This window comes from Falco punctatus, assembly GCF_963210335.1.
Source record: "Falco punctatus genome assembly, chromosome: 6".
NCBI classification, from domain to species: Eukaryota; Metazoa; Chordata; class Aves; order Falconiformes; family Falconidae; genus Falco; species Falco punctatus.
The window spans coordinates 85,336,419-85,358,823 of NC_137585.1; the positions used below are offsets into that span (position 1 = coordinate 85,336,419).

The window sequence follows — 22,405 nt, forward strand, 5'->3', positions numbered from 1 at the left end:
CTCAGCAGAGATTTAAATCTGAATCTATTTTTCATCTAACATCAGAGGTTTGTATTTTGGCTTATAAGTGAGGATGTGACTTTTAAAGCTGATCTGCTCAGTAACTCTTTCTGAGGACATTGTCCACTGTACTGTAAAGTTAATGCTCGCATCCCTTTGAAAGCACCTATACAGTATTTCAGTATTGGGCTGCTTCTTCAGATCTGACATGGTGAAAAAATGATCCTTAATTCCCTTACTTTTTGTACTCTTTCTCTCTTTTACCTGAAGAGGTCTCTCCCTGACTAGATCAGAGCCTAACCGTGCTGGGGGTTGCACCTTGCTGTGTCTGTCTGGTTCCTTTTCTGATTAGACCAGCAGTGCTGTGTTTATTCTGTTGTTTTCCAGGCATTACATATAAAGAGATACTGAACTTCAAACCACCACAGGCATTGGAGTCAAAGGAGACAGCAGTGTAATTGTATGACTCGGCCTTTTTAGAACTCGGAAGAAAGCAGGAAAGTTGTAAATGTTTGTGACATTTCAGGTGTATACAACTTTTATAAATAAACTGGATGTAATTGTTTCATCTGCACTGTAAGAAAGAGCAGTGTCTTTTACTCTGCGTGTGGAAGTTGGTGCCTTTGGGAGTAGCATTCCAAAACTATCCAGAAACTTACTCCTGCCTACAAATTCTTCCTTCTGCATGAAAGGATTCAGACTGTGCTAACGTGGTGACATCCTCAAAAGAGGCAGCAGGACCAATTCTTCAACTCGGAGATCACAAGAGTGTGATGTACCACCCCAAGCAAGCTGAGACACACAGAGTATGTCAGAAATGTACCGTGACTCTCCAAGGCCACTGAACTGTCTTGAATGCAAGAAGTATTCATGCAACTTCCTCTGGAATATTACACCTTGGTAAGGTGCCTGGGGAGGCTAATCAGCTTCTGCTACCACTGCTAGTAGAATGGGTAGTGGAGACACAGCCTGAACGAATGCCAATGTGTCCCCTGTCCTACCTGAGTGGAGGAGAACCTGAGCTCCAGCCAGTTCTGACACATCTGGACAAGAGGCAAGAAGTAGAGAAGTGTTGATGTCCTAGATTTTTTTTTTTTCAAAGTAACCAGCATGGCAGGACAAGATTTCACAAACGCACTAGGTGAACAGTCACTGGATAAACAATCACTGTCAAGGGGTACAATATTTTACTCTGAATACGGTGCAGTCTCTTTGCATAATAGACTAGAGATCAAGGATTTCAAGGGAGAAATTCTTAAGACTTTCTAAAATTTCGTAAGCTCTCTAGCATCTTAGTATTGAAATGATCACTGAGAAAGTACTTCTCAAATGATGTACTGGTTATAGAATCAGCAGGGCTGATTTTAGAAATAAAGCTGCACGTAGGTCACATGATAGAAAACAAAATGAGGATAAAAAGGCTATGCTGCAGCTGCTCATTGGGAATACCTGCAGCAAGCTGTTTTGTTCATGGTGTACAGAGGCGTTGCCAGGTGCAGAACAGCCCCCATGCCTTTTTTTAGTCTTTTGAACTTATCTCACTTCAAAAAGCCCTCAGACTTTCTGTTCAGAGGTGCCTTACCAGGAGTCAGCTTTCTGATGGGATAGATTGGTTACACGCTTCACAAGTTCCTCTTACTGCCCTCTTACTGTGTTTTCGTAGGTGCTTAGTTCATAATAATCACTCAGAGGTAGGAGAAAGGCAAACCTTTGGTGAAGAGTTTCTTTGTGAGATTGCTTGTCCTTGTTAAAGATAATGTCTTCACATTTGATGTTCAGATGTGGATTATTCCCAGTGCAATATGCTGTTGTGTGTTGCTACTAGGTGAAAGAGTTGTGAAGGAAGGCATTTGATCTCAGCAGCTAATAACTTAAGTAGTAAGAAATTAGTTGGAGTTTTTTGCTTTACTAATTTAAACCAAAAGTTTTAATCAAGGCACGGTTGTCTATTTCTTTCAATGAGTTTTTAAATTAAACACCTGTAAATATTAGCATTTGTTTAAAAATTGTGATAAGCGTTGATTAGCTTGAGACGGACACCTAGAGAGACTAAATGGTGATAGAAACCTTGAGTTATTGATGTATTTGACAAGTCATCAAAAACTACAGTTTCAGGAATGCACAAAAAGAGCAGAGAATGTAATTTAAAACAAAAGCTTTTTCCACACTACAGGTCACTGAGGAAGGCACACTTAAGAGTCATACCCCATTTTGCACTATTGACTTTCTGCTTGGACTAAACTTTTACATTAAATAGGAACTTTAATTTTTACAGAATAGGCATTTTCTTATAGGATCGTGTTCTGTGATAGTCTTAAAAGTCATGGGAGAAAAGTGTCTATTGGAATTAGTGGGCTCAATAGAGCCAGTCAGTGGGAAATAGAAAGTGTCAAAAACCTTGTAAATGCTCCCACTGTAATTTAAATGGAATTACAACATCCTAAATTTAAACAAGAATCTAAAGTCTTGAGACAATGTGGATGGCTCAAATGTTAGTCAGACTTTGAGGGAGCTTTTTTTTTCCATTGAAATAATACTACTTTGCATTTTCTTTGTAAATGCCAACACTTCAATGGGCATTTTCACTTCCCCCCCCACCCCCCCCCCCCACCCCCCCACCCCCCCCCCCCCGTTAGCTTTAGTGAAGTCAAGCCCTAAAACCCTCCATTGGCCGAGGTGAACTTTTCCCTCTCTTAACTTAGTATTGGAGAAGCAGATAGCCCACGTGAGAAAGACGTAAGAAGGTAACGTTAGTGTTTCTAGATACTGGAGGAATACAGAACTCTTAAAATACTCTGAAGAGAACACCTTGATGCATGTGCCAGCAAAGGCTGAAGTACTGCTGTGCTACCTAGCCAGCAAACAGTCTGTAAGGTAAAATAGCAAACGTGCAAAGTTTGTCACATCTTGGCAAGATGTTCCTGCGAAGAGATTGAAATCTACAGAAATGGTTCCAAACAGCAATAGAGATTATTAGTATAAGTAGCTCATTAAAAGAAATGCAATGTGAAAGCAGAAATATTTTGCATGGTAGGCAGCTGCTGCTTCAAAGGGAGAGACAATGTTTCGTAAGTTTTTATTTGCTATTTCTACTGGTGCTAAGCAACTCAGGAATAAGAACCCAATTTCTGTTTGCCTTAAAAAGAAATGTAAATATGTTCTGCATGTACTTGAAATGTGTGGTGACAAATAAAGGTTGCGACTTTGTTTTTTACACAAAAATTGTCTTATTTTCCCCAAATGTGTTCCCAAGTGTATAATCAACTCCTGAAAAATATTTTTTTCAGTGTAAGGGAACTGTATGAAACCTAATATTGTAGGTACATTTAATGTAATATGAGCTGCTGATGTAGTTTATTCTGGAAGTCAGTCAGACCAGAGATGCTAACCTTTCTCCCATTTTCCAAACTTTGAATCAGCCACAGAGCTGATCTGATTGTACTACTGCCACTTAATTATTTCTTACAGCATCTTGGATTTTACCAGACATGGTTTCAGTCCTTAAATGTGGTTGCATTCCTCAGCCTGACTGTAAAAGCGCAAGTCAGATTGACTGTCATCAAGCATATACATCTTTGAGTTAACAGAGTTCTAGTAGGATATATGGGACCTTTGCCCTGAAAACCCACATGCCTTCTGACTGTTTTAGAGCAAGATTGTCCCTTTAAGTATTAACCTTCGTTGCATGGAACACACATCACTCATGCTGAATTTTAATAATGTGGTGTTGTGGGCCAGATGTGGCTCACAATTTCACTTCTTGATTATTTTCTGGGTTTTTTACAGGATAACACTGACATGAGTGCTAATATGTGCCCTGCAGACTGTGTTCAGAAGGTCGACTTTGTTCTTGATTCGGAACTGCCAGGCATATGAGCTGGGTGGGATTGTTTGAGCTTCCTACTCTCTGACCTGCTGTTCAAGTACAAACATCAGATGCTTCTGGTCTGCTTCAGATAAGGTTGTCAGAGAATGAAGCGTGCTAGTAGGTGCTGTCATTCACTGGATCTTGGTATGAAATGCTGTAGAGCTTTAGATGGTCTGGGCAGGTATCAGGGACAGAATTAGAGGCTCATAACACCTGCTGTCTCTGCTAATTAATTCTCCATCTCCTGAATACACTGTAGGGCGACTGGTTGTACCAGAAGCAATTCCTGAACTACAGTACTTAAACACCTCTCCCAAGTATTTTTAAGAATTCAAAAGCATGAGCTGAAGAAAGATCAAGCGAGGAAGACTTCCACCATACAGACAATCTTGAATCTTCATGGACTACCAGTTAATAAGCAGCTGTTGTGCACAGATGACTTGCAGACCTCTGGGAGAGTAACATAATGATGTAGAAACTCCATTGCCACCTAGCAACCACATGCTGCTCTCAGGCATGTGAATGATGAATGGTTTTTAGCTACCAGGAACAGCATCCCTCTGCAAGGAGGTAAGTGGGGACAAGGAAAGTAATTGAAGGATTCATTATTTTTATCTGCTGCTATCCTGCTCTGCAAACAGAGCTCCTTTATGCTTAGCTTTGTTTCATTTCCATGCTGGAGTTTTCTAGTTGACTCCAAGGTCTGCCTCATCAATAAATGACGAGGTGCATTTCCCAGCTAAGTTTGAGTAATCCAGACGTGCAACTCTTACCCCTTTTATTGAAGTATTTTGAATGTGCTGTTATCTTTAAGAGGCAAAATGAGGCAACTGGTGAAGCAACCAAATGAAATCTAGTGAAAGAAATTGCTTGGGTCCCATTTGAGAGTGTTTGCAGTTTTGCCTTGCCATGTCCTGGGGGCTCATCCTCACAGGGAGCAGGACATGCCTCTTGCTGTGTTTCCGTGGTGCCTGCAGCCAAAGGCTGTCATCCGAGTGACACTCGTGGTGCCAGCACAACCAAAGGCTGCCCCCTAATCCAATTCAGTCTGATATTAATAGGAAATTCATCATTATCATTATTATTATTATTATTACTGCAGTAATATTATCGCAGGTTGTAACAGTAAAATTATATTGCTCAGAAAAACACAGGCATTGAATCTACTGGGGGTCTAGGCCAAGGCGGCTTTTTTTGAGGCATTTTAAAAGCCCCATTTGTACATGACAGAGTTCCTGCTGCCAAGTAGTACGACTTTGGCATGTGTCCAGCCATTTTGCTGTTCCTAGAAAACTCCTGACATTTTTGGGTTTGAGTCAATTTTGAATTTACTTCTCATAGAAATGATAGTGTGCTACTGTGAGGAGAGAAAATATGGCTGAGAAGTGTAATCAGAAAAACACTAGATAAAGTTTTCTAAAGCAAACCCCTCTCAAGGTCTAGGATACATTATAAATTAAAGGTCAGTTATAAGGAAACAAAATTGCTGCTTGGGAAGAATCCTGAGCCATGACTGGAGTAACCAAGTATATTTGGTTGGAGTGTGAACTCTTAAAAGAATCCCAAGAATACTTTTTATATAATGCACAAAATTAGCATAGTATAAACTTTGAATAACAAGGAAGCATGACTGGTGCACGTGAAGTATCTGCTGGCCCTGAAGCAGGGCACCTTTTTAAGAACAGCTTTGCATCTTGATGAGGGAAGCACAACACTGCAAGGCGCTTCCCAGAAAGCATCCTTCAGAAGTGTAGGTTCATCTAGCTGGAACGAGATGATCAAATCAGGCAAATGTTTGATTCCATTTAAATGATTACATTTAATGTAAGGCATCTCCAGTTGTTTGCTAGGGTTCTTAATTTTGGATTTCCAGACTAAAATGTAGCCACAGGGAGATTCATCTCAGGGGTTCTTCATAGTTCCAGCAGTCTCAATCTGTCCATATCATTACTACCATCAACACAGTTTACCTCAGTGATGGTGAGTTCCTTGTCTATGTGTTTTATCACACAGATTTATATTATTTTTCTTCATGTGGTATCTCTTTCATTGAAGGCAATGACTAAGTCTTCTCCAGGAAAGTGTTAGGAAGTTTTTACCGGAGGAATTTATAGCTCCTGCCCCCTAGCTCTTGCAAAAGGTGGCGACTATGTGATAACTTAAGACAAGGCAGAATGCAGGACATGAAAGCATTCTCTCAGGGTTGGGCTATCAGAAACGATTGCCTGTAGAATATATAGATTCCTCTCCCCATGTCCGCTAAAGCTGCCTTTGACTCTGCCTTGTGTTTTGGCTGGCTGGAGACCTCAGCACCTGCTGCAGCAGGGAGGTCCCTGGGCTTGCACGTGCAAGCTGGTGGGCTGTGTGTTGGACACGTGGGCTCTGCACTAACAAACTCACCAGGGCTGGGAGTGTTTTCTAGGTGCTGACCTTTAGCTGCATGCTCTGTTAAATCACTAACACAGTTTTGGCCTGGGGCAGCTGCGGTCTTGCTGTGACTCCCCCAGCACAGCTGAGGAGCCGGTGGTGGCCAGGTGGTGCTCCTAACAGGCAGTGGAATGCCATCAGCCAGCTTTGGAAGGTAAGAGGATTTCAGAGCATGGAGTTGGGCAGTGTCTTGCCAGTTGGACTTCTTAGATCCAGCAAACTATTCCAGACGTGGTTAATTTACTAGCACAGACATGATCACAGAGCAAGGGTGCCAGGAAAATTGTGCTTACCCCAAAATAATGGGTGCCTATGGCTGTAATCTCTTTGTGCTGTTGTCCTCTAGCCATAAAATAATAAAAATGCAGCCTGGGCAAAGTAGTCGTTTAGGAAAGAGTGATGGTGAGCTCTGTTGTAAGGTTGTGAGGACATCCCTGGGGGCTTCTAGAGGTTTGGCTGCCAGGGCTGGGGGCCAGCTCAAAGCCAGTGCAGCCGAGGGCAGCCCCTTCGCCACGGTGACCCTGGGGACAGGCTCCCAGACGCTGCGAAGCCAAACCCTGGCCAGGGGAGCTGCTTCCAGCTGAGGCTCTGGCCTTGGCCCTGCCTGAACTGCAGCTCCCCACCACCCTGCGGCCATGTGCCTGGCCATGGGTCCCAGCGAGCCACTACCACCCACAGGCTGATGTCCCAGCCTGGCCTGTCCCCATCCCCAGGGAGGTGCTCCAACCTGGGGCTGCCCTCGCCTTCTGCCCTGACTAGATATGGTGGTTTGCATTCAGTTCGGTCCAGTTGAAGAGATTTATTGGCTGTGCTCCAAAACAAAATGAAAATAATACATATTTTCCCTGCCATTTGGCAAATCTACTGTAAGTCACTGAGAGTGTCTCATTTGTTGTTAACACAATTTGGACTAAGTAAGTGTCATGACGACATCATTTGCCCTAATAAAGTTTTTCATACCTGACAAATTTGTGCAAAAGTTAATGATGAGGTAGGAAGCAAAATAACTGCAAGAGAGTACAGATTTCCTTTAAACAAAGAAAAAACAGTGCAGGAGGATTTTTTTGAAGGCATTGCTAGTATCTTAAATAAGCAGTTGGACTTGCCAGAGAGGTGAAACCACAAGCAGTGAGAATGCTGTGAATGCTGAGATCAAGTCCTACCTGCTAGCAGAGCAGGAGGGCTGTCACCAGAGATAAAAATAAACTCCAGGTTCCATGCCATGTTACAGGCTTTAAACATGATTTCCCTTATGGCTTCCAAATGCTCTGGTAATGTTTTACATTAAGGCTGCTGAATTATCAGAACAGGTGTGAAACTATGGCCATACATTAACAAGTGAGTATTTGGAGACTCTGTAAAATGAGTGGGGTTCTCTTCACAAACACCTCACTATAACTACAATTTCTATAGCTACTCAGTGTTGCCATTTGAAGTCTCTAAAGCAGAACATGAACTACTTTTCCTTAGGTTTCCCAATGGATTTTATAACCTTTTATGCTTTATGGCTGGATTAGTGGTTTTGATCACCTGGATTTGATATGATTAATGTTATGAACTTGCTGTATCTTCCAACTTTTGAATTGCTTTCCATAGCTGATGTTTGGCACTGTTAACATACTTTGAAGTATAAATTATTTATGTAAAGGGAAAATTCACTTTGTGCTGTAGTCTCAGATCTCTAGCAGTGGGGTAAGCATGACCACCCATGTGAAACTGCTCAGGAAAAGCTGAAGAGCTGAGCTGAGCAAGCAGAGAGCGTTGCTGTGCCCCAAAGATCTTGTCTTAATGTGCCAAATTCATACCAGAGGATGCCTGAGGGCTCCCTTAGGGTTAATAAAATCTTCTCTAATATGGGGATGTGAACCATCATGAGCTGGTTCATGCATCCTTTGTGATCAATTAGTAGGTTTCAAGAAGACTAAATGTCTTCTCATCCAGGCATGCTGGGCCTTGAAAAACATGGGTGTGTCAGTAGGCTGGTTAGGAAGAGCCTGTGCCACAAATAGTCCTTTCCTCTTGGAAAGGAGAAAGATTAAAACTTGGAAGTAGGCAGAATTTGAAGCACTGTTTCCCCTCATTTTTCTGTGTAAGCTTTATCTACTCAAGCAGTGTTCTTACTGAGTAGGTCAAATGCCACTAATCCTCAAAAAAAGAAATAGCCAAGTGAATGTTCTCACATGTGTGGGCATGGCCCCAAGGTGGCTTCTCCCACTGGCATGCAGGGAGGGAACGACTGTGTAAGGACTCCAGTAAGCACAGGGAGAAAAGTTGTTTATTCCCTTTAAAGCTTGGCATATGAACCTGCAGCATCCCTTGCTGGAGCCAAGATATTAGGATGTTTTACTCCATCAACCATATGGTGGGGCAAAGTGCCTTCCATACTGGATCTTTGTTTAATACCATGTTCCCTAGCAAAACATTTTTATATAACCTCCTGAAACGTAAGTCACCAAAAAGAGTGGAATGGGTGGCCTGTTTATATTTGCCACCTTTGTCAATCTTGCTCACATCAAGGGATGCCACGAGAACTTCACTGACATTAATAGGATGCGTTGTAACAGGCAGCATAAGCAAAACAGGCAGAATACTTGGTTTTCAGTATGCAATCATGGGTTATGGAAACTGTCATTGCCTTCCTGGGGTACAGGGTCAGCCTGTCAATAACTCCCGTACTTCTGTTTAATTTCCATTGGGTATCAGGAAGAAAAATACTACTTAGCATAAGCAAGGATATCAAAATTTGATCCAATTATTAAAAAAAAAAAGGGGTGGGGGTGGGGAGAAGAGAGCTTTTACCCACACAACCAACTGCTCCGGTTACACTCTTTGGATGTGTTTTCTAAAAATATTTTTCTCTCTCTCACAAAACAAAAAAAGCTCTTCTGCCCTAGTACATTTAACAGTAGTAATGCTGTAGTAGAGATGTAGATATAACAAGGCAAGGCTCCCATAGGGGGGTGGTAATAACATTCATCAGACATAAGCAGGGGAAAAAAGCTAAAGAAGCTGTCAGGCAAACATGCTTCTTGTAAGGTCTGAAACTAGAGCTGCAATCACAAATCTTTTGTCTTGATGCTCCTGAGTCTAATTTCAAAATACCTTCCCTTCTAAACTATTTGCTTCTCTGTGGTTTCCATAATGAAAAGAGCCTCCTGTGGATACAGTTATCAATCTTGGGTCACTGCAACCAGCATGAAACCCTTAATGCTATTTAGAGAATGAAAATGGTTCTTAAGACCAAAAAAAATCAGCGTCTCCTGATTAACCTTAAACTCAATTATTTCTCTGGTTCTCCCTCCCTCACTGATCTTCGTAAACTAATTAGGAGCAAACCACAGTTTTAAAGATCATGTAAGTACTGTTGGATTTTGAGCCATTTCTAAATGATAGCTCTATAATTTTTCCTTATTTATTCAGCTCTTGCTGTTGAGTAGCTAATTAGGATGGATTCATCTCCGTTCCATTTCCTGGTAGTATCAGTGGAAGAAAATGATTGCCCTGGGGTGATGGTAAAGGGCTGTGAAAGCCAAATGACGTAACGTTTCACAGGAAGGCCACGAGGCATGGTCTGCACCCAGATTAGCAAGTGGGCGCTGGAGTCACAGACCCTCTAATCCTGGCCTGTGGGCTGAAGGACTCTCGCCCAGATATTTCAGTCCAAATAGAGTTTAATCATTAGGGTGGAGACTTCTTTATCGGTGAACTTCTCTTCAAGATAGGGTAATAGAAACCAAATGTCTTTGATGTCAACAGAGGTGATGTATGCAACACAAGCCATGGTGAAAGGGAAGAAGCTGCCATCTGCCCTCTGAACGCTAAGGGACAGAAGGCCCAAATAAATAGAAAACTTATGTTCTTCTTAATCTTTTTTAAAGCATACTGTGCCGGTGCTTTCTGTTTGAACACTGTGTTGTTGTTTTTTTAAGTTGAATTCTCCCCCTTTGCAGAGTATTTAAAGTCTGTCATGAACACCAGCGGGGCTGTCCCACAAACTGGAGGGGTGGGGGTGAAGCGGTTGATGTGACTCTCAGGCCTGCTGTGGGGGTGATTATGGCAACATAAATGCTCTCTATAGAAACAGTTGCTGAGGTTTTGCAGACTTTGAGGGCCCAGCATCGCAGGGTTATGAGGCGGCACTATGTGACCCCATTAGGGTGTATTTAGAAAGATTTAGTAAGTATACAAGATGCAAAATCTACTCACTTTTAAATAATTGTTCTACTAGATGTCTTCTTGGATGGACAAGAAGCCTCACAGATTATCTGCAGGGATACCATCCCTGTATGACAACACAGAGAAAATCAAAAACATTTGATTAAAAAAAAAAAAAAAAAGCGCCATTATCACATTTGATGTCTAGAGCTGCCCACGATGATCCAGCTAATGCCTGGCATGGTCCTGCTGATCACCTGCCGCAGTGCTGGGCTCCTGCTGTCTCTTGCCTTCTTCACTCCTCACACAGAGGTGTGATTTGGCTATGCATTTGTAATTGAAGTGGGTTACACAAAAGGCTGGTGGCTTCATTCACTAAACCTGGAAAAATGTTTTGAGTTCCTTAATATACGAGAAATACTGAATAAAAGTAAATTAGTGACAGCTGCAATACAAAGTGTCTTTTGGTGGGGTAAGAAGGAGCATTAAAGGCTCCAAGAGGCTGACTTTTGTGGTCATCTTTTTCCAGAAGGTGTGTGTAAGGCCATATCCAAAATAGGGAGAGTGAAAATAAATAAAGAATATTCACACCTTCGGTGAGTATCCTTTACCCTTCAGGTACAGAGCTCACGTAACAGAACAGAAAAAAACTATTCCCATCAAATATTTGCATAGCAGTCAAGTAAAAATTATATACCATGTGCCTATGAATGGGCACACTCATTTGTGAAGCAGTTACTTTCATAAGTAATTAGTTAGTAATTGCAACAATTAGAAATATTTTTTCTTTTCTGTGAATCCCAAAATAGTTTTTGAATATTGACTATACACACACTTGAGTTCAGGACACAGGTGTTTGTTTTAATTAAGCCACCCAAAGTTTAGTATGTGCATGTGTACCTGAATGAAAAAGTTTGTAAAAGCTTTAAAAAAACCCACACCTCTTTGCAAAACTACACTGACACAGAAACTTATAAATAAAGGCTAGGATTTATCCAGAAAATATCTTTTCTTTTTGACAGTTTAAAATCTACACCCTGAAAAATGATATGGGTCTTGGCATGGAGAGAAATTTATAACAAAAAAAAAATCTGCCAGGATTCTAATGACCAGAATCTGAAATTCATGCTGAGGGTGTAACTCTTGACTCTTTCCTGACAAATCTTTGTTTTAATCTCAGTTCACCAAAAACATTTGCAACAGGAACATTTGTTTTGGTTATTTAGATTTACATACATTTTCAGTGCCCGGAAAGAGATTACATTTTGCCGTCATTATTCAAGAAAAAAATCATGCTAATGCCAGAGGGAATTTTGCTTAGAGATTTGGCCATAATATCTAATTCAAATATTTGAAGCATGTTTATTTACTTGTGAAATAGACATTATTTAATTTTGCTTATTCAGCAAAGTATTTAGGCTGGAGTTTGACTTTTAAACAGAGGCTTCCAGTCCACAGGTTCCCACGACGTTAAACCAAAGTGAGCCTGGCCTGCCATGTACTGTTACAATGCCAGATGCTGAGAGCCTTTCCTCGGGCGGCTGGGATGCACAGAAGTTAGGTGCAAAATACCAAGTGACTTAAAAGGGACGGGCTCCAGGCATGCTGGAGTCAGCGGAGCACTCACCCACAGTTTTACTTGTTTAACTGATAGAGCTATCTCCAGTGGCAGCCAGAAGCCAGACATAATTTTCAAGACTTAATGTGTTTCCATTTTATCTTGATGATCAGTAGCTGGCTACAGGCCACAGACAAGGGGGGGGCGGGGGGGGGGGCTAGACAAGATGACCCTGTTTACTTTCTCAATGTACTACAAACAGTTGGTATGTACTTGCTGTTTACTTGTAGCCCAAACAGCTGCTGCCCTGCCTCCTTATGAAACAGTCCTGAGTCTACTTGTACCCCCTTTTGTGAACAGAGGTTTGGAAATGATTCAGAGTGTTCTCTGCTTACCCTTGCTTTTTATTTCATTTGGAGCTGCTTGTGATGGACAGCGCATGAGAAGGGACTCAGTTACGATCGAAATTTGATAAAGGGAAAGCCAGCATCACGCCAGTCGCTGAAAGACTGCAAAAACTGATCAGGTCTGAAAGAAACGGGAGGTTTTCTGCAGAACAGGAATTGTGCTGAAATACATGAGACTCCATTTGTTAAATTGGTCCTTCTTCCACAAAATTAAATCAGATCAAAACTAAGTTGAAACCCAGTAAAATGGGCCTAAAACTAAAAGGAAAAATAGACAGTATTAGCCAAACCAGCAAACCAATACAAAAAAACCCACCACCAAACTCACCAAAAAAAACCCAAAACAAAACAAGCCACAAAACAACACCTAAGTTTTTTACCTGGAGGGAAACAGAGAACAGTGGCTGTTACTACTGTCTCTCTGTCAAAGGTGCTCATCTGGTACATGATCAATAATGTAAACCCCTACATTCAGACAGACTGTGTTTTGCTCCCACCTGAAAGTCATCATTTGGAAATTGCTTACCCCGGGGAGCAAAACCAACTACTGAGCCTGCCCCACTGCTTATGATTGAAGAGCAAAATTCCACTTAACGATAATCATGTTGGCGCTTCTCTCCTCTTTTCAGCCACCTTGAAAGCAAACAGCTTCACACAGCATTTAACCAATACAGTGTTCACTGTAAAGGCCTTGCTGTGCAGCACACAGGATAGGGCCTGAATGCAGTTTCATGAGTGTGTCCCTAGTAACTCAGTATGGGATTTCAGGTTTTCCCCTAAATCACATTACACGATTTGTCCTGCTCTGGAGTGATGAAAATGTTGCTGAGCAGGAGATCCGAAAGCTGAATGCGTCAATGAACATTGCGATGGCAAAGCTCAGAGCTGTGTGCCTGCTTTAGCTGCTAGCTGATTAGCAAGTCATCTCGTCTTCCTATGCCTTTTCCATCCCAATTTACTTGGCCTACTTAGGAAATGCTATTTACCCCATTTTTGTATAGTATTCAGCACCCTTGTGCCTTTCGGCGATACTGTTGGAATCTCTGTGGGTATTTACATGCCTTTTCTTCACTCTTGTAGCATCTGAATGCTGCATATTTGAATGCATTTAACTTCCAACATCCCCAGCACTGTTAAGCAGGACAGTCTATGTGCGGAGTCAACACAGTGGGGTTAAAGCTTCAGCAGGAATCTTGCGTCAGAGCCAGAAACTAAGTCTGGGTCACCCAAAGCATTGACTTTCACTGTTAAAATAAGCTTTCCTCCGAGATAATCAATTGACAGTAATAAGGACAAAGCTCAGTGTGCCAGAGCAGTCAGCCTTTAACAGTTTGCATTACAGATTTATAAGGAAATACAGTATTTCTGACCTTGAAAAATTAAAGCAATGCTAAAGCCATTGTGACAAATACATTAACAAGGGCTTTTCAAAACCACCTGTGACTCTTCCTCCCTTGTTTTACAGATACCTTATGTGGCCTAATTGATTTTTTCCTAAGCAAAGGTAATGTTATGTAGTAAATCCTGCCCCACAGAGTAAGGATGTTGGTCCAGCAAAGCTGACATCAGAGGATTGCCTCTCTGCAGCCTCCTTTTGCGACTTGGGGTGGACAGTTACAAGTTTTGATCCTTGTCTCAGAGCCTTGCATCTCTGCCATTAGACTCCAGATAAAAAGGACTCCAGCCAAATATTACAGCAAATGTTTAGATTAAAACCAAAAATCCCTACATCCACTAGTTTGCTCTCAGCCCCCTATGTTCTTTGAAGAAAAATTCAGTCCCATTTCTTAGTGGGGTCTGATGGGTGGCACCTGGTTAATCTCTGTCTGCCTCCCTGGTAACAGTCAAAGCAGTCAACACAGAGGTGGGCAGGGAGTGAGCCTCCAGCTGCTGTTCCTGTTATCAGGGTCCATCAGCAGGTAACCATCCAGGAATGATAAATGCGACCCTTTGCTAAGGGAATAACCACACAGCTTTCTTCAGAAGTCTCAAAGAACATTAGCTGGACTCCAGATTTCAAGGCAGAAGTTTCTCTGAATCTTCAGGTCTTGTATTTTATGCTGCTCTCTCAAATTATATGCAGAAATTGTAATTCTCATGATAGCTTGTTAAACTAATAATTTTTTTTTTTCATTTTAGGCAGTCTTTATTCAAGCAACCTGTACACACATATATCACTATGATTAGAAATTGCGTGCCCCCACCAGCTTTTCTGCAATTTGAATGTTTAGCTGGTGTGGCAACAGTAAATCACAGTTCACCGTGTACCCAAAAGCAAGCTGTGTTTTCTTCCACGCTACGTCAAGGAGCAGCTGAGCATTTGCAGAAATGGAGGATCTATGGCAGAGCAACGTGGGTGCTGCAGCTCACGCGTCTGCCAAGGAGCCAACATGTGACTGACCTGAAGCACTCTCCAAGCAATGGCCATCTAATTTGCATGTTCATTTTTAATAACTGTTCTGCAAGACTCCTGCTAAAAATGATAAATTGTAATGACTTGCTGTCAAACCAAGTTTCAAGGTAGCATCTGCTCATGGAGAATACTAAAATAATTAAGCCTAAACAGAAGCACAGCCAAATTGCCTTGCTTAAAAGCGGTTTGTGAGCATAGCAAAAATAAGTATCAGATTGGTAAATTCCTTAGTAAATGATGACACTAAAAACAGCACAGGGTAAGGAATTTGACCCAGCTGACATCTTGAACCCAGTGACTGTCAGAAGAGAGAGGAATCGGAAGTTCCCATAAATGACGCTCTTTCCTGACAGAAGACAGCTAACAAAAATGACTGAATTACGGGTAACGCTCTGGCTGCAGATCCAGCCTTAAACCCAACACAGTCACAGGTGTTCAGCAAAGGCGTCTGTGCATATTTTGCTCTCAGAGCTGGTGGCAATTCTCCAGCCCTCAGGTGAGCTGCGTCATTCCTGACAAACGCGTAAGGACTTGCTGTTCCCTGTGTGAATGGCTACTTTGGTCAGAACAGCAAGAAAACAAGGAGAAACGGGAGCGAAGCAGATTGCTTGCCATTCTTCTGATGGCAAGACCACGGAGTTTCTTCCACACCCTGGAATGCTCCAGGCTCCCCGCCGAAGCACGGTGCCAGACGTGGCGCAGCGGGAGCACGCAGCTCCTTCCTGGCCCGCTGAGGCCTCCACCACCTCCAGAGGTGCCGCTGTACCCACACAGAGAAAAACTCTTCTCTTCAGCGTTACAGAACGATGGCCCAGTGAAAGGCAGCTGGCCAAAAGCAAAGCACCAAAATATAGCTGGCCTCCTTCGAGATACAGCTGAGGCTGAAAGAAACTCTAAGGTGGTGGTGGTGGCTCATAAATGACCCACCCCCTGCAAAGCCCCGGCAGACACAGAGATACACAATTATTGATTTCTAAGACAGTTCCTATGGACGCTAAGTTTGTTAGGAGAGGTATTAGCTCTCATTAGAGCATCTTCACCTCACAGTCTCGTTATGCCTGTCTCAACAGGCGTATGCAACTCCAGTATGCAACTCAACAGCCCCTCGCTGTCTGCAGTAACAGGGTCGACTCCAGTTTTAGGATCAATCACGTTTTCTTCTGTGTTGTGAGACAGTCACAGAGAAAAGCATCTAAATAATCAAGAGACCAAATACTCTTTCTTAATATATATTTTATATTGCTTAGAAACGTGCATGTAATGGCATGCCCCACATGCAGTGGCAGGGCTTCCTTCACCGCAGACCTTGCCACCTACTTTCAGAGAGCAATCAGATGAGGGAAGTATTACAGAAAAATGCTGTAAGGGCCAGAGGGGAATTTGATAAATTTCATAAAATTACAGCGTGACTTGGTAAAGCTGTTAGCAACATGGACGGATGCAGGAACCTGCTGAATAAGGGAGACGTTCATATATGGAGCCCAGTTTCAGTCCAGCTGCTGAATGCCAGAGGGAGGCCCAGACAAGGGGCATCACGGCGCCTGCAAGACCTCTGGAGCCTGCGTGAGCTGTGCTCCGTGCAGATCTAGCAAGAACGGGACTGATACTGAGTTTTAGTAAGGGTCCTCAGCTTCCTATGGAAGGGATGCTACTGTCAGGCCTAAATCAGTCCGGTTAGGTATTCAGTTCCTCTGCTTCAGAGTGAGATAACGGATACAGAGAAACTGTATTTACCGGAAAAGCCACAGAGCTGGCAACAAAACATAAGAAGAAAATCTGACAATTCCTTTAAATACATCTTTAGTTCCTGGAACCTTGCATGCTGTCATTTTTTTCTGACTTAAACAGATACTGTAAATTCCCCAGTAGCTTAAAGAAGACAGCTAAGGAAGAATCAGCAGGGGGTTGTCATTTGTTTCAAAGATGCTAGGATTAATAATCTAACATTTAGGTATAAACATGTAAATGATATGTAGCACATTGTCTAAATGTGCATCATCGAGGTATAAGCACAAAGAGCTGCTGTTTCTGAAAACTGTATTTCAATCAAGCATCAGTAATACTAGATGATACGCTATCATGAATGTACTTATTTTAGCCGAATAATCAGACCAGATATTTTACAGTATTTCCACCTATGTATTAATATCTAAACATTTCAGCTAATAAAACATGTAATAAGAAATGCAAATAAAAATTAACACCCGTAACCAATCGTAAAAATCTTTTTGTCAAGTTAAAAATTTCCACAAAATGTTTTGTTTAGAACTTCAACTCTTTTAACTAAGAATCTGACTTTTCTATTCATAATAGGTAAGACACACATTACTCCAGACCCTCTGTCATCTTAACTGATTCCCCAGCTTCTCTGTAGCAAAGAGCTGCTTATCAGTATTATACTAAAAACAGTAATGAAGTACTCAGTAATTTTGTGAACTTTTAACTTAAGAAATTTAATACTATTTTTGTGCTACAAACAGAAAAAGTATGCATCTGGTATCATTTGCTTTCATACAGCTTAATGTAATTACAATTTATTAATAAATAAGAGAAACACTACATTATCTGAGCAATTTTAAATGTAGCCAGGTTTGTTTGAAATAATAATAATGTTTCTCCATATGTGTAACTGCCTTTTCACTCTGTATAAATACTGATAGCTGCAACAGTCCTGCAATGTTAGATCCACCACTGAACTTATAAATGAAAAATGCGAGTTCTGTAACCATCTGATAGGCACATACTCCAATCAGTGAAACAATACTGTATTTTCAGGTGTCTGTTAAAATTAACAGAAGTTGGCACCTTTAGCATGGGACAGGATAGGGATCCAAATTTCCAGACAAAATCCTTGGTTAATAGCAGGAGGCTGTCTCTTTTACAGCACTTGACCAAAGAAAGTACCTCTTCTACATTGTAAAACAGTGGAAGAGACATGGGCAATTAGCACAAGCAAAACATTTTCACTTGATAAGTCAATCTGGGCTGTTCTTTCTGCCCACATCAGCAGTGTCTGAAAACAAAGGAGACACAGCAGCCCCAGGAGACAGCTTGTCTGCCCCACCGTTTTTCTGGGGGATCTCTTAATTTGTTTTAGCAAGCACATAGCAAACCTTCTAGGTGTCAAAATTTAATATGCCACATAGAACGAATGCTGCAGCGACTGACGCTCTGGGATAATGAAAGGCTATACCAAATAAAAGTGTCTTTAGGGAACACACTTCTATACTTTGTCTCCACCTCCCCGGTTATCACAGCAATCCCTTGAATAGGCAATAAGACCTGTCTTGTCTCGAGTGATTTGATAAACAGTTGATAAACAACAGTTCGCTAAGCTCTTGGCATATAAACCACAAGGTTTTCAGTGTGCCCTGCACTTGGGGGGTTTGACATCTCCCTGCTCAGCAGCTGAGGAGTCACTGGAAGATGTTCTCGACTGCAAAAATACTTGTTTTTGCTGTGAGCAGTTTCCTAAGAGTGGCAACAGGCTTTGACATTGGATTATCCACAAAATGTGTAGTGATACCCAAGGAGATGGACATGTGCCACAAGATTGGATACTCTGAAATGAGGCTTCCCAACCTGATGGGACACACAAGCATGGCAGAGGTTATCCTAAAGTCCACCACCTGGCAACACCTTGTGCACACGGACTGTCACCCTCACGTGAGGACATTCCTGTGCTCCCTGTTTGCACCCATCTGTTTAGATACGTAAGTACCACACCACAAAACTCCAGCCTTTATTTGCCAGATCAGGGATCAAATGAAATGCATGTTTATCATAATCTAAAGGCGATCTTCACTTTTTCTGAAATAATTGTTACCTTTTTTGTACTCACCAGAAAGAAAAGCACTGAAAACTTAACTACTACAACTTTACTTGTATAATTAAATGATGCTATAAATACCAGTGACAATGATGTACTGTGCACAGAAATCACTGTTGCGATAGTTTCTGTTATCACTGAGGGAGTTTAACTGATTCAGCCTGGTGTTTCCTCTGGCGACAGGTTTATCCATCCTTGTAGGAGTATGTGTGTTGCTGTCCGTGACAGCTGCACCCCTGTGCTTGCCTGCCACGGACACCCCTGGCCAGACAATCTGGACTGCAATCGATTCCCTGCGGACGAGGACATGTGCCTGGCATCTCTTTCAAAGGAATATAAATACTTGCACAAAGGTAGCTGGAAGATGGCAGAGGGGAGGGTGGCGGTACTCTGTGCTCCTGGGAATCAAGGAGGTGCAAGGAACACCATTCCCAGACAGTCTGTGATTTTGTAAATGGCATCATGTCTATCTGTATTGCCTCACCCTGTTCATGCACATGGCAGGGGGAAGTGTTAGTATTTGCAGTGTAAGCTGCAGCAGACCTCAGATGGTGTAAATCAGCATGGTTTCAAAAAAATAAAGCATATATCATCTACGCTTAGATAGTGGAGGAAGGCAATTATCACCTTGCACAGCTATGGGCAGTATCATACCTATGACAGGCACACTGTCGTTTATTTTGAGGTCTCTTTATAGACTTATCAATGGCCCTTATCACAGATAAATTTATATATACAATGAACTCTCTGATCAGCTTAGAAAAGTTGGGATGACTTATTATCTGATTTTCCTTATGGAAACCTGATTTATCGCGACATTAATGTTCAAATCTTCAAATGCACTCATGTTTATTAATTTCTGCAGAAAACAGTAGGCATCAGTTGCTGCTAGCACACCCAAATTCTTATATTCACAATCCTCGCGGAGCTGCGCCTAGACTTATTGATAGAATCAGCCACCTAACCTCTTTCCCACCCACTGTAGCTGTACTAAAAATAATACCGTATTTGTTACTATATTTGATGCTGATAATTGAGCTTGTCAGTCTGAACAAGGACTGACTGCGCATGGAAAATAAAACTCCTTTTCATCCCTAGCTGTGTTTTCAAAGGAGCGTGTAGACTTTCTACATTATCACTGACCAATTGTGTATTTTCTGTGTAATCCCTGTGGTTAAACAGTGAGCTCTCAGCTTTGACAGCAGGAAATTAAGGTAAAATATTCTAAAAGATAATTATGAGACTTTGTAATTTCTTACCAGTCCTACCAAAGCCTACCTGTCAGACCTGCCCAGCAGTGGAGGAATTCTTTACGCACAAAAGAGTTCTCGAAGTTTTCTGTGACAGTAACTTTGGTAAGTCCTTGTTAATACAGCTGCTATTAAAGAGACTAACAACCTTCCTTCTAAAATGCTTTAAAATTAGGATTACAATAGGTGACAGTTTCTTCTGGGATTTCAAAGGATTAAGAGTTTGGCTGCTGATTTAACTAGGTTGTTTTTCAGAATATATTATTCTAATCAAAATATAAAGAGGATTTATTTTGCATGAAGGATTTATTAATGATCTAGTTTACAAACAAAAAGCTCTTCTGTTCTTGTCTAGCTGGCTACATAGTAGTACAACATGATTTATGGAAAATATTTCTGGCAAAAGCAGCCAAATAAGCAAGTTTGCCTTTTATTAGTGATTAAATCCAAAGTGAAGCTTTGGTGGTTGACCGGTGAACGGCATGTCTTTGTTACTTGTGTGCATGAGTTTTTCATGGTATTTAGCTTGCTGAAAAGAAGACTCAGAAAATCATATCAGTAAAAGAAATTCTTACCTTATGTCATGTTATTGGAATGACATGCAATACTTTTGAATTTGCCCTAGAAACTTCTGCAAAGCCCTTTGACGTCAGTGCAGAGACTCAGCAGCTTTGGCTGACTTTAGATCAAGCAGTACAGAGAAGTTTCACACTAGAAAGTGTTGGTGTAGTCAAGTGGGCTAGGTAGATGCCTATAATGAAAAGGGAATATCTGAAAGGGTGGTATCAGCAAGCATGACCAGCTATTTTTGCTGCAGCGTTCCTAACGTGGACAAAGTGAATTTCAGAATTGCCTGGGCAATCTGGGCAGCCTCATGGTACCAGAACACCTCCAACAGTTTATGATATCTAATTATCCAAAAAGTCTGACATATGTGGTGATGGTAAAAATACAGTACTCTTTCTTGTGAAAGTGTTTTTTTCCTAGTCGCCTAATTCCATGAAAAAAATTATTGACTATATAACTTTTATTTTTTAAAAATATCTTAAAATCTATACTGCTGCTGGAGAAGGCCTCACCATACTCTTATCAGCATAAATTATGGTAGTATTTTTAAGGAATCATCTTGCTTTCATTGGTAGTGTTTCTTTCTGCATTTGAGTAAATGGAGTAACTTACGTATTTCCTTTTCTTTTCCTTAGCAGTGAAAGTAAAGCTGTCCAAGAAGAGAACAGTATTTGGTGACCAAGAGTACAACATTGAATGCCAAGTGGAATTCATTACCCAGGGCTCACTCTTGCCTTATGAAACTCAGAGCATGATACAACAGTGGCTGCTTATCAATGAAAACTGTACACAGAGGATGACTCCGACCCATCATCCCATGGTGTATCTCCTTGTGGGGAATATTGAAGAGGGCATCATTTTAGTAAACCAGGTTTATCGTTGGCAGAGAAGGGACTCCCAGCTGACTTTGGCCACTCAGAAGTGGAGATACCATAAATGCTTCTAAATATTTATCATATTATTTGTAAATAGAAATGTATTATAAGCGGAATGTAAAGTTTTAATTTCCTTTTAAATTATATTATAAATTGAACTTAAACCTCAGTGTTATCAGGCCTCCTTCCTGTAGTGTTACAGCTATCCACATCATTTGAACTTGACCAACAATATATAAACGTTTGAGTTACTGCAAAAAAAAAAAATGTAATATGTGCAAAAAATGGCATAAAAGCGTTTTAATCCAGCTGACTAATGTATTTTTCTATATCATCCAGTCTGCCATTTTCTCCAGTTACCTAAACTTTCCCTTGCTTAATGTTTCATTAATCCACCTCGTTTTCTCCCATTAGAGTATTTTAAAAGCAGGCAGCCCTCTGCTGGTCGCTTTTGCTGGAATCAAAGCGGAATAAATACAAAGGAGTAACTGCAAACATGATATGGCTGATCCCAGATGCAAGGAGATTTGGTTACTGGGTGTATTTTTGCAATGAGAGAGCTGACAGCATCTCAGTGATAATGCCTGAGAACACAGGCTAAACACAGTTTTTGAAACTTTATTCTTGTGTGACCACCTTGAACGTAACATGGTTCAACTGAAATATAAACCAGGTCCCCACTACTGAAAGATCCCTTTTCATTTTCAGACACATTGCAGAAGTCACTGCATAAACTTTACCAGCTAAGTTGTGTGCCAGGAACTAATGGAGTGGTAACATTCAGTAAATATGAAATATTAGAGTGGCCGCATGATTAGCATCCTCACTGTCCGTGCAATACACTGATGTTAAAGACTACATGAAGATGGGCAGAACTTAAGTTTGGTTTTATAAATATGTGTAATAGACACAAGAACGGGTAATTAATAATACATAAATTAGAGCTGTTTCAGTAATACAGTGTCTATTATGGTCATATTATCTTGAAATAAATATGGGGGGAAATAATGGTCTGTAGCTTTCTAAAAGTCCCATCTGTAATGACCTGGGTTCCCA

The 22,405-nt window shown here is 41.3% G+C and overlaps 2 protein-coding genes across 4 annotated transcripts in view; both read left to right on the forward strand.

The window, feature by feature from the left end:
• Positions 1-16,464, forward strand: part of MAPK12 (mitogen-activated protein kinase 12) — a 60,841-nt gene extending 44,377 nt beyond the window's left edge. Inside the window, exons 12-14 of one of the 3 annotated variants that reach the window (XR_013929182.1) lie at positions 388-6,449; positions 10,980-11,046; positions 14,555-16,464. Coding sequence is in view for 1 of the 3 variants with exons in the window: in XM_080393973.1 (XP_080250099.1) it covers positions 388-458 (71 nt within the window). In the remaining 2 variants the exon portion in view is untranslated. Of the gene's footprint in view, positions 1-387 lie in introns of all 3 variants that reach the window. The other 2 variants (XR_013929181.1, XM_080393973.1) reach the window with 2 other exon arrangements.
• Positions 16,465-16,474: 10 nt separating this feature from the next.
• LOC308066539 (secreted frizzled-related protein 2-like) lies at positions 16,475-22,329 on the forward strand. Its single transcript, XM_080393976.1, has 4 exons — positions 16,475-18,541; positions 18,841-19,010; positions 19,920-20,012; positions 21,110-22,329. Exons 1-4 carry the CDS (start codon positions 18,255-18,257, stop codon positions 21,418-21,420), a joined length of 861 nt encoding a protein of 286 aa, XP_080250102.1. The 5' UTR covers positions 16,475-18,254; the 3' UTR covers positions 21,421-22,329.
• The last annotated feature ends 76 nt before the right edge of the window (positions 22,330-22,405 follow it).

Excerpts from the sequence above, each read along its gene's own strand:
- LOC308066539 (XM_080393976.1), top strand. The coding sequence starts at position 18,255 with ATGTTCTCGACTGCAAAAATACTTGTTTTTGCTGTGAGCAGTTTCCTA. Across the intron at positions 18,542-18,840 it reads GCACCCATCTGTTTAGATAC|GTTTATCCATCCTTGTAGGA; the intron begins GTAAGTACCACA and ends CTCTGGCGACAG. Across the intron at positions 20,013-21,109 it reads TTTCTGTGACAGTAACTTTG|CAGTGAAAGTAAAGCTGTCC; the intron begins GTAAGTCCTTGT and ends TCTTTTCCTTAG.